Source organism: Struthio camelus, chromosome 12 (genome assembly GCF_040807025.1).
Source record: "Struthio camelus isolate bStrCam1 chromosome 12, bStrCam1.hap1, whole genome shotgun sequence".
Classification (NCBI taxonomy): Eukaryota; Metazoa; Chordata; class Aves; order Struthioniformes; family Struthionidae; genus Struthio; species Struthio camelus.
Window position 1 is genome coordinate 412,463 of NC_090953.1, and position 10,989 is coordinate 423,451.

General features: G+C 75.0%; 2 protein-coding genes across 5 annotated transcripts in view; one reads left to right on the plus strand and one right to left on the minus strand.

Annotated features, from left to right (window-relative positions):
• The window catches only part of PPIP5K1 (diphosphoinositol pentakisphosphate kinase 1), a 65,115-nt gene extending 64,911 nt beyond the window's left edge, over positions 1 to 204 (minus strand). For 2 of the 3 annotated variants that reach the window (XM_068957838.1, XM_068957832.1), the window contains exon 1: positions 165 to 204. The gene's annotated coding sequence lies outside the window, so the exon portion shown is untranslated. The remainder of the gene's footprint in view (positions 1 to 164) is intronic. The other variant, XM_068957831.1, reaches the window with a different exon arrangement.
• Positions 205 to 2,270: 2,066 nt separating this feature from the next.
• Positions 2,271 to 10,909, plus strand: CKMT1B (creatine kinase, mitochondrial 1B). Of its 2 annotated transcripts, none has more exons than XM_068958676.1 (9): positions 2,271 to 2,506; positions 8,007 to 8,205; positions 8,405 to 8,500; positions 8,581 to 8,802; positions 8,914 to 8,999; positions 9,541 to 9,664; positions 9,803 to 9,937; positions 10,295 to 10,420; positions 10,665 to 10,909. In XM_068958676.1, the coding sequence occupies exons 1-9, from the start codon at positions 2,358 to 2,360 to the stop codon at positions 10,779 to 10,781; spliced, it is 1,254 nt and encodes a 417-aa protein (XP_068814777.1). In that variant the 5' UTR covers positions 2,271 to 2,357; the 3' UTR covers positions 10,782 to 10,909. The 2 variants fall into 2 exon arrangements, with proteins under 2 accessions (XP_068814777.1, XP_068814778.1); XM_068958677.1 differs by lacking the exon at positions 2,271 to 2,506 and adding an exon at positions 3,809 to 4,026.
• The last annotated feature ends 80 nt before the right edge of the window (positions 10,910 to 10,989 follow it).

Below are 10,989 nucleotides of genomic sequence, written 5' to 3' on the forward strand. Positions count from 1 at the left end.
GCCCGGCAGCGGCGCCCCCCCTCCTCGCCCCGGCCCGGCGCCCGCCCCGCGCGCCCCCAGCCCCGGGGCTCCGGAGCCCCCCGGCGCCGTCACCGCGCCCCGCCGACCGGCGGCGGCAAGGCACCCCCCCCCCCCCCCGGGCGCCGCCATTTCCGCTCGCTCACCTCCGGCCGCCGAGCGCACCCTGCGCTGTCGTCACCGCCGCCGGCCAGTCACGACCCGCTCGCCGTCACCGCCAGCCAATCGGCAGCGGAGGGGCGGGGCCGGCGGCGTCAGGCAGGCGCGCGGGGCGGCGCGGCGCGGCGGCCCCTGGCGGCGGTGAGGGGCGCTGCCGCGCGCACGTGGAGCGCGGGGCGGCCGGGGCTTTGCGGCGCCCGCGCGTCGCCATGGCAACGGCCCCGCGCGTCGCCATGGCGACGGCCGGCGGGCGGCTCGGCGGGCGCCCCGAGGCCGCGGACGGGGGGACCGGACGGACGGGGCGGGCGGACGCGGAGCGCGGCGTGTCCCGCCCGTGCTGCCGCCGCCCCCGCCCCCCGCGCCCGGCCGCCCCCCGCCGGCCCCCGGCGCCGCCCCGCCCCCTCCCGCCGCCCGGCTCTCGGCTCCCGGCTCCGGCTGCGCGGACTTCGCCCCGGCCGCACCCTCGGCGCCGCCGGCTCGGCCCTGCCCTGCCCTGCCCCGCCCGTCGCCGCCGCGGTCCCGGCCGGGGAGCGCCGGGGCGCGGCCGATGCGCCGAGCCGTGCGCGGTGCGGGGCCCGGTGCGCGGCGCCCAGTCCGGTGCCCGGTGCCCGGAGCGGGGCGACGCGGTGCGCGGTGCCCAGTGCCCGGTGCAATGCCCGGTGCGGTGCCCGGCGCCCAGTGCAGTGCCCGTGCACAGTGCGGGGCGATGCCCGGTGCGTGGTGCGCCGTGCCCTGTGCCCGGTGCGCCGTGCCGGGTGCGGTGCCCGGTGCCGGGTGCGGTGCCCGGTGCCCGGTGCCCGGTGCCCGTTGCCCGGCGCGGTGCCCGGTGCCCGTTGCGCGGTGCCCGGTGCCCGTTGCCCGGTGCGCGGTGCCCGGTGCCCGGTGCCCATTGCCCGGCGCGGTGCGCGGTGCCCGTTGCCCGGCGCGGTGCCCGTTGCCCGTTGCCCGGTGCGCGGTGCGCGGTGCCCGGTGCCCGGTGCCCCTTGCCCGGCGCGGTGCCCGTTGCCCGTTGCCCGGTGCCCGGTGCCCGTTGCCCGGTGCCCGGTGCCCGGTGCCCGGCGCGGTGCCCGGTGCGCGGTGCCCGTTGCCCGTTGCCCGGCGCGGTGCCCGGTGCGCGGTGCCCGGTGCGCCGTGCCCGTTGCCCGGTGCCCGGTGCCCGGCGCGGTGCCCGGTGCGCGGTGCCCGGTGCGCGGTGCCCGTTGCCCGGTGCCCGTTGCCCGTTGCCCGTTGCCCAGTGCCCGGCGCGGTGCCCGTTGCCCGTTGCCCGGTGCCCGGTGCCCGGTGCCCGGTGCCCGGTGCCCGGCGCGGTGCCCGTTGCCCGGTGCCCGGTGCCCGTTGCCCGTTGCCCGTTGCCCGTTGCCCGGTGCGCGGTGCCCGGTGCCCGGTGCGCGGTGCCCGTTGCCCGGTGCCCGGTGCCCGGTGCCCGGCGCGGTGCCCGGTGCCCGTTGCGCGGTGCCCGGTGCCCGGTGCCCGTTGCCCGTTGCCCGGCGCGGTGCCCGGTGCGCGGTGCCCGGTGCGCGGTGCCCGGTGCCCGGTGCCCGTTGCCCGTTGCCCGTTGCCCAGTGCCCGGCGCGGTGCCCGTTGCCCGTTGCCCGTTGCCCGTTGCCCGGTGCCCGGTGCCCGGTGCCCGGTGCCCGGCGCGGTGCCCGTTGCCCGGTGCCCGGTGCCCGTTGCCCGGTGCGCGGTGCCCGTTGCCCGGTGCCCGGTGCCCGGCGCGGTGCCCGTTGCCCGGCGCGGTGCCCGGTGCGCGGTGCCCGGTGCCCGGTGCCCGGCGCGGTGCCCGTTGCCCGGTGCCCGTTGCCCGGTGCCCGTTGCGCGGTGCCCGGTGCCCGGTGCCCGGTGCCCGGCGCGGTGCCCGTTGCCCGTTGCCCGGTGCCCGGTGCCCGGTGAGCGGTGCCCGTTGCCCGGTGCCCGTTGCCCGGTGCCCGGTGCCCGGTGCCCGGCGCGGTGCGCGGCCGGCGCGGCCGGCGCTGTCCAGGGCGCGGTGCTGAAGGCGGCGGCGGCCCGGCAGCCCGGGGCCGGGCGGGGCGGGGCCGGGCGGGGCCGGCAGGTGGCGGTGCCGTCGCCCCCCCGCGCCGGCCGCTCCCCGCCCCCCGCCGCCGCCGCCGCCGCTCGCATTCCCATCACGTCCGCCCGGCCCCGCCGCCGCTCCGCCGCCGCCGCTCCGCCGCCGCTCCGCCATGGCCAGCACCTTCGCCCGCGCCCTCTCGGCCCGCCGCTCCGCCGGCCTCCTGGCCATGGTGGGCGCCGGCTCGCTCGCCGCCGGCTTCCTGCTCGCCCGGGACACGGTCAGCGCGGGCGAGCGGCAGCGGCGGCGCTACCCGCCCAGGTACCGGCCGCGGCGGCGGGGACGCACGTGCGGGGCCGGGCGGCGGGCGGCGGGCGGGGGCCGCGGTACCGGTAGCGGGGGGGGGTCGGGCGAGGCCGGGCCGGGCGGCCCCGACGGCGGAGCCGGGGGCGCTGGGCGCGGAGCGGCGGCGGCGGGGGCCGCCCGGGCGGCGGGGCTCGGCGGGGCCGCGCGGTCCCTGCGGGAGGGGAAAGCCGGGCCCCCGGCCGCGGCCGCTGGCCCGGGGCTCCGAGGGCAGAGCAGGGCAAGGGGCGGTGAGCGCTGGGGACAAGCCCCTGGGAGCAGGGTGGGGGCTGCGAGCCCGGCGGGGAGGGGTCCTCGAGGCATCGGGCCAGGGGGAGCGCCGGGTCAGGCCGGCGTGCGGGGGCCGGGGAGACCCGCCGATATCCTGGTGGGAAGAGGGCAGAGCCAAAGGCTTCATGTTCTGTGACCCTGGCAAGACAGCCAGGAGCTCCATCTGCGGGAGGGTGTCAGAGCAGAAACTTCTCTGCAGCCCCAGGAGCTGGCTAGAGCTCCGGGCCTGACCCCATCCGGCCGTCACGCACGCCTGCCTTCGGGACAGGGGCTTCTCGTGCGCTTAAGACAAGGTTTCCCGGCGGTTCCTCGCTCGCTCGGCTCGGGCGCAGATTTAAAAGGGCGCCGGGGCCGGGGAAGCAGGGCGGTCGCCTTGCAGCCGGGGGGAGCGGGCGCCCGGCCCTGCCGGAGGGCGCCGGGGCAGGGGGCAGCGGGCGCAGTGGGCGCAGCGCCGGGCTGTCGCTCGCCTTGCTTGGGGCGCTCTGGCTGAGACGAGCCCCGAGAGGCGCGGTGAGGGCTCAGAGCGGGGCCGGACGGGGAGCGCAGGGCCCAGCTGGGACAGCCGCGGCCGCGGCGCTGCCTTCGGGTGTCGGAGGGGGTGATGCCGGCTGTGCCTGAAGGAGCCGCCGGCTGTGTTTACACAACCCGCGCCTGATCCCTTAAGCCAGATAAGCGCAACCGACTGCAGCCTGGTGCTAAGGTGCAAGCTCTGGCGCAGAAGGTTTTGCGTCACTCCCTGTTCCAACTGCTCCCTGCCAAGGGCCGCGGCGGGGAGCCGGGCCGGGCCGGGGGGCCAGGCGCTTGGCCCCCCGGCAGCACCCAGCCCCGGCGCCCTCGGCGGGGGCAGCGCCCGCCTCAGCAGCAGGGAAGAGGAGGTCCCTCAAAGCCCAGCGCCCTGGTGGCGGGCAGGGGCAGGCGGGGTCCTCCGGCCGGCTTCGGGGAGGGGAGGAGGGGGCCGCGCAGGCCAGCCCGGGCCGGGGGCCGGACCGGCAGGGGGATGTTCGCTGCAGCCGTCGGCAGGGCCCTCCTGACTCGCGCCGCCGGCCCCGGCTGCCCGGCCCGGCGCAGCTCGGCGGCAGCTCAGCAAGGCGAGAGGCGCGTTTCCCCCATCCCAACGCCGGTGCGGTGAAGGGCCGGAGCAGGGAGAGGGACGGGGTGTTACTGCTCCGAGCACGTGTGGCTGCTGCGATCCCTGCACCAAGCAACGCGTAGGTAGCGAGCGGTGCTGCTCTGCATTGCAGGCTGGAGCCCAGCTTGTGCAGAAAGCTGCGTGCTGAGAGCTTGCTCCGGGGCTCAGACCCGCTGGGTCGGGCCGCAGAAACGAGGAGCTGGAAATGGCATGAGTTCCAGCAGTGAGAAACGGGGGATGTTTTTGTTTATTCACCTCCCAAGAGGATTGCATTTCCAAGCTTCTTGAACGCTGCAGGATCGCAGGCTTTAGGTCCTGAGCGAGCGAGGATGGTGAGGAAAAGACGCCAGGAGCTGTGAGACGTGCCAGCCTGGCAGGAGAAAGGCAGCCGCTCCACCTGCGCGTGCCCCGCTCCTGCAGACAAGGGCGCCGGGGCCTGGGGAAGGTCGGCCTGTTTCCCTGGGAAACCTGAGCCCAGGCGTGTACTCCTTGCACGCACAAAACGCTCCCCGAATCCTCGCTTTTGGCCAGGGAAAGGGGGGCAAATTGGAAGTGCCGCAAAGCTGTTGCTGTGGCAGGAGCAATGGGCTCGGGAAAAGCAGCAGGACTGACGGTTAATGCTGGACAAGGAAAGCCGGGGCTGGGGCAGGGAGCGCGCGTGGGAAGCGGGGGCTGCGCTGGGTCGGGAGGAGGGGGCATGACCGGGGCCGCAGCCGTGGCTGGGGGGCGCTGAGATGAGCTTCCTGGTAGGGTGCTTCTGGCTGGGCCCGGGCTCTGTGACGGTGCTGACATTTGAGAGGAGCCTGGGCAGAGCCCCGGGGGGAGTCGCAGCATCCCCCTCCGCAGGGCGGGTCAGTCCATCAGGGTTTTTCCTCTGCTAGGCTTTAAGTTAAATACCGAGGGGCGTTGGCAACAGCTTCGAGGTCGGAGCAGCGCTCCGCGGTTGCGCGCCCAGCCGTGGCCCTGCCCCGGGGAGGGGGCACGTCGCTCCCCTCGGCTTCCTGGCACGGTGGCGGAGGTGCGGGCACGGAGGAGCCGGCGGCTGGGCAGGGTCCCGCGAGAGGGGCAGCGTCACGCTCGAGCGGCCGCGCCGGGCCCCCCGCGCAAACAAGCCGCGTCCTCCGCTGCGTCCCGCCGCCGCCGCCGCCGCCGCGGCCGCCGCGCAGGAGGGGCTGCCGCTCTGCAGGGGCGCCCAGGACCCGGAGGCAGAGAGGCGGCGGCTGGCGGCGCCGGGAAGGAGGCCTGGCCCGCGGCGGCTGCCGGCGGGGAGGAGCGGCGAGGCTGCCGCTCCGGGAGGAGCTGCCCGGCGCCCATGGGCTGGGAGCTGCTCGGCGCTCAGCGGGCGCCCTGCCGGGGCGAGGACGCGGAGGGCGGTGGCTGCGGGCAGAGGCGCCCGGAGGCCGCAGGGGGGACGGCGGTCCTGAGCTGGCGCTGGTGGCGGCCGGGGTGCTAGCAAAGGCCTTGCTGACAGATCGGGATGTCCTGGCAGACTTCCACCGAAGCAGCTGGGGGAGCCTGCAGGAGCACACCCTGCAGGCACAGCTGGAAATGTCACAGCTTTGTAGCCAGGGTTGGGGACACGTATCAAGGGGTCAAGGCGACCCTACTAAGGCCAAGTGCAGTATCATTTTCATGCTCATGGCAGAAGAAACCTGGAAATCAGGATGGCTCACCCGCGAGAGAGCAGCCCAGGCGGCGGAGTGGGCAGTCTCCCACGCAGCCCTGGCCTGGCTTTGCTGGGCATGCTTGTGAGCACAGCACAAAGGCTTTAACACTTTCATCTCCTGAATCCCCACGTCCCTGGCACCATCCAGCCTCATTTGGGTGCGCTAGAAAGGCTGAAAAGAGATTCCCAGATTTGCTGGCTGCGATTCAGGGCTGTTCTGGGGGAGGGCGCGTTCAGCCGCGGAGCTAAATCAGCACTGCAGCACAGAGCCTGTAGGCAGGGGCTTGAATCTCTTGGGTTTTTGGACGCTTTGAACACTTCCCAGTGAAGGCATGGACTGAGCGCACCAGACAGCATGCGTAAATCTGCAGCATCCTTATACCCCCCTGGCAGCAAGCTTGCTCCCCTTAGCAGCCTTTGCCGGGTCTGGGTGCAGTGCGCTGACTCCAGGGTGGAAAGCACAGCAAGTTGCAGTCCCAGCAGGCCAGGCAATGCTGGAAATGGGGGGGACACCGGACACGTCCGAGTGTCCCACTGCGGTCAGCAACCGTTTGTAGCCTGAGCGCATCCCTCCGGGGGACGCGCGGGTCTGCGGCCAGCACAGGCAGGAGCAGTGACGGAGGCTGGGGCGAGCGCCGTCCCGTACACGGCATGGCGTCCTCTGAACGGCAGCATCTCGAGCCAGTGCCGCGGGAGCAGCCCCAGCCTGGGCTTAGGCCCTGCCTGGAGCAAACATCTCCCAGAGCCACAACGCCCTCCCTGCACGGGGCAGGCAACGTAAGCCCTGACGCCCTTTCTTCGCGCAGAGCTCGGGAGGCCGCGAGTGCTGGCCAAGCCGTGGGCGAAAGGCCAAGGCGCATTCTTGGCCTGCAGGCGCCGGCGCGGAGGCGACCGCGGCGGCAGGGCTCCGCATGGCAGCCCGGGGCTGGGCGCCGGCAGGCCAACCCCGGCCCCGCGGCAGGGGCCAGGCTGCGGTCGGCCAGGCGGCCCGCACCCGGGACAGCACCAGCACCAGCACCAGCACCAGCACCTCCTCCCCCGCCCAGGGCCCCCCGCCAGCCGCTCGCGCCGCCGCGGGAGGGGGACGGCCGCCCTGGGGCTGCGGGGCGCCGGGCTGGCGAGGCAGCCTCGTGCCCCCCGGCGGGGGAGGCGCTCGGCGAGCAGGGCTTTGCAAGGGTCCGGCCCTGCCAAGCCCAGAACAGGCCCAAAGGCTGGCTAAAGCGGGAGCCAGGTCAGGAGACGGCCTCCCGCTAAGCTGATTAGAGACAAGCATCGCCCTAATGCAATAAAGTGCCCCGGAGCAGTGCGGTTCCCACCAGCTGCAGATCGGGGTCAGCCGACGCGCTGCCCCGCAGCCGCCGGGGCGGAGGGACGCGGGGTCGGGCCGGGTGCTGGCCGCGTGCCCGGCCCTGCAGCCAGCGCCAAGGAGGGGCGGAGGGCCGAGCCGGGGCCTGCGGGTGACGTGCCCGGCCCGCTCCCTGCCGTCCTGCCGCGGGGCGGACGGACGGACGCTGCTGGAGGAAGGTGCAGGGAGAGCAGCAGCCCTCCTTCTGGGGGCTTTGGGGCAGGCCCAGGGAGGAGAAGGGCAGCAAGCCCCTCTCCCTGGCTTGGCCACCGAAGCGGCTCAGCACGCGGGTGCCCGCGAGCTGGCCCGGGAGCGAGCCGCACCCAGCAACCCGTCCGGACCTGCCCGTGGCCCCTTGTCCTTGAGACAATGTCAACCTTCAGCTCGGGCTGCTCCCTGCCTTGCTGGCGCTCGCTGTATTGCTGTGCACGTCAGCCGTATCGCCGTGCATGCCGTATCGCCGTGCACGCCAGTCATATCGCCGTGCACGCCAGCTGTATTGCTGTGCAAGCTGTATGGCTGTGCATGCCGTATCGCTGTGCACACCAGCCATATCGCTGTGCATACCATATCGCTGTGCATGCCAGCTACACTGCTGTGCACACCAGCTATATTGCTGTGCACGGCAGCTGTATTGCTGTGCAAGCTGTATTGCTGTGCACGCCAGCTGTCGCTGTGCACACCAGTCATATCGCCGTCCACACCAGCTGTATCGCTGTGCATGCCGTATCGCTGTGCACGCCAGCCATATTGCTGTGCACACCAGCCGTATCGCTGTGCATGCCAGCTGTATCGCTGTGCAAGCTGTATTGCTGTGCACGCCAGCCATATTGCTGTGCACACCAGCCGTATCGACGTGCGTGCTCTGCCCCCTGCCAGCCGGCCTTTGCCCGGCCGGGCGAGCGGAGCAGCCGCGCCGTCCCCCCCCCCCGAGGGGCCCTTGCACCGTCCGAGCGCCGGGGCCGCCCGCGCCGTGGGGCCGGGGGGCAGCGGCCCGCTGGGTGCCATGCCGCCGGGCTGCCGGGACTCTCCATCCTCCCCTCCGCAGCGCCGAGTACCCCGACCTGCGGAAACACAACAACTGCATGGCCAGCAACCTGACGCCGGCCATCTACGCCCGGCTCTGCGACAAGACCACCCCCAACGGCTGGACCCTGGACCAGTGCATCCAGACCGGCGTGGACAACCCCGGCCACCCCTTCATCAAGACGGTGGGCATGGTAGCGGGCGACGAAGAGACCTACGAGGTGAGCGCCGGCCGGAGCCCCGCCGCGCCCCTGCTGGAGGCGGCCGGGCCCCCGGCGTCCCCTGCCCGGTGGTGGCCGGGGACAGACGGCCGGCGGGGCCGAGGGGGGGACGGCCGCCCCCGGCCACGGCCCCACGGGGGGCCCCCGCCGCGGCCCCCGCCGCCCCGCGGCCTCTCCGCACGGTGCCCTGTGCCGGCAGGTGTTTGCCGAGCTGTTCGACCCCGTCATCCGCGAGCGCCACAACGGCTACGACCCGCGCACCATGAAGCACAGCACGGACCTGGACGCCAGCAAGGTGGGTGGGTGGGCGCGGGGGGCGGCGGGGGGCCCTCGGCCGGGCGCCGCCGCCCCCTCACCGCCCCGTCCGCCCCCCAGCTTAAGTCCGGCCAATTCGACGAGCGCTACGTGCTGTCGTCCCGGGTGCGGACGGGGCGCAGCATCCGCGGGCTGAGCCTGCCGCCGGCCTGCACCCGCGCCGAGAGGCGCCAGGTGGAGAAGGTGGTCGTGGAGGCGCTCAACGGCCTGCAGGGAGACCTGGCGGGCCGCTACTACCGCCTGGGCGAGATGACGGAGCAGGAGCAGCAGCAGCTCATCGACGTGAGTCGGCGGTGCGGCGCCCCGGGGGCAGGCCCCCCCGGCCCCCCCGGCCCCCCCGGCCCCCCCGGCCCCCGGCCCCGGGGAGCTCGCTCACGCCCTGCCTCCCCCCAGGACCACTTCCTCTTCGACAAGCCGGTCTCCCCGCTGCTGACGGCGGCAGGAATGGCCCGCGACTGGCCCGACGCCCGAGGCATCTGGTGAGGCCCCGGCCCCGGCCCCGGGGCGGCCGGCAGGGCAGGGACGCGCGCGGCGCCCTGCCCCGACATCGCCGCGGCCCTCGCGCCCCCGCCAGCCTCAGCCCCCGCCGGCGCCCTGGGCTGCGGGGCCCGGCCGGCCCTGGTGCCCCGGCCCGCTCCCTGCCCGCTCGCCGCCCCCAGCCGTCCCCTGCCACCAAGGCAGCTCGCGCTCCCTCCCGGCCCGCCGGCGCAGCAGCCCGCCCTCCCGCAGCGGGGCAGCCGGCCCCGTTACAGCAGCCCCCGGACAACGCCGCCGTGCCGTCCCCCGCTCGAGCTGCCCCTCCGGCGGCCCCGAGGGAGCGGGCACTGCGCCCCGCTGCCCCGGGACAGGCCGGGCCGGCGTCGCCCCGGCGCGGCGCCGCTTCGCCCCCGCAGCGCTTGCCCGAGCGGCTCTCCCGGCGGCAGGGACCCCGGGGCGCGGATGGGCACCGCCGGGGCTGGCGCGGGCGGCCGGGCGGGCAGCGGGGCCGCCGGCGCGGCCTGAGGGCGGCCCCGTCCCCAGGCACAACAACGAGAAGACCTTCCTGATCTGGATCAACGAGGAGGACCACACGCGCGTCATCTCCATGGAGAAGGGGGGCAACATGAAGCGCGTGTTCGAGCGGTTCTGCCGGGGCCTGAAGGAGGTGAGCGCCTGCCCCGCGAGTGAACGGACGGACGGACGGACGGACGGGCGGGCGGACAGGGACGGGCCGCGCAGCGCCCCTGCCCGGCTGGTCCTGCACGCACCGGGGCTGAACGGCTGCTTTTGCCTCTCGACCCAGGTGGAGCGGCTGATCCAGGAGCGAGGATGGGAGTTCATGTGGAACGAGAGGCTGGGATACATCCTGACCTGCCCCTCCAACCTGGGCACGGGGCTGCGGGCTGGGGTCCACATCAAGCTGCCGCTGCTGAGCAAGGTAGTTACAGCCGTGGGGTCTGCAGGGAGCCGGGACCGCCCGGACCGCGGGGACCGCAGCTCGGCGGGGAGGCGCAGGCCAGTGGGGCGGCCGGCCCTGGGGCTCGCCCAGGCTCCTCAGGGAAGCAGAGCGATCTCCAGCCAGGGTCCAGCCTGTGCCTCATCCACGGCTGGAGGGGGCCGGGACCCAGACCTGGTCCTGGGTCCACTTGCAGCAGGGCCCCCTGCACCCCTTGCCAGCCTGCCGGCGGGTCCCACCGGCCCCTGAGGGCTGCCGCAGGGAGCAGCCGGCGGCAGAGCCCGGCTTCCCTTGCTGACGGTCCCGGCGAGCTGACACCCCTTCTTCCCTGGGTACCAGGATAGCCGCTTCCCCAAGATCCTGGAGAACCTCCGCCTGCAGAAGCGTGGGACAGGCGGGGTGGACACGGCCTCTACCGGCAGCATCTTCGACATCTCCAACCTGGACCGCCTGGGGAAGTCCGAGGTGGGTGCAGAGCCGTGTCCGGGCAGGGAGGCTCTGGAGCGTGCGCCCACGACGGGCCCCAGCGCCAGACGAGCTGCGGGCCGGGGCCGGGGCCGGGGCCAGGGTGCGGGGTCTGGGCGCTGCGCTGCGCGCGGGCGGAGGGGCAGCGCGAGCCCTTCGCAGGGGGCTGGGCGGGCGCTGCGCTGCTGTGGCTCGGCCGGAGCCCCGGACGGTCCCTGACGGGGCGCACGTGCTCCTGGCTCAGGTGGAGCTGGTGCAGCTGGTGATAGACGGCGTGAACTACCTGATCGACTGCGAGCGGCGGCTGGAGAAGGGGCAGGACATCCGCGTCCCCAGCCCGGTGTCGCAGTTCTGGCGCTGAGCGAGCGCCTCGCCAGCGGCAGCAGGCCCAGCTCCTCCCCGCTCGGCTTAGGCGAGCGCCGTGCCCAGCATGTTGTTGTCCTGTAGCCCACGACGCCCCGTTCCAGCCCCCATAAACGTGTTGCTGCAGCCAAGGCTCGGTCTGCTCCGTGGCCCCGCTCCCGCGCCCTCTCCCTGCCCGCCCTCCTCCTCCCCAGGGACAGGGCGCC

Bases quoted from the DNA above. Each gene is read 5' to 3' on its own strand.
- CKMT1B (XM_068958676.1), top strand. From the start codon at position 2,358: ATGGCCAGCACCTTCGCCCGCGCCCTCTCGGCCCGCCGCTCCGCCGGC. The intron at 8,803-8,913 runs GTGAGTCGGCGG...GCCTCCCCCCAG, and splicing joins AGCAGCAGCAGCTCATCGAC to GACCACTTCCTCTTCGACAA. The intron at 9,000-9,540 runs GTGAGGCCCCGG...CCCCGTCCCCAG, and splicing joins CCCGACGCCCGAGGCATCTG to GCACAACAACGAGAAGACCT.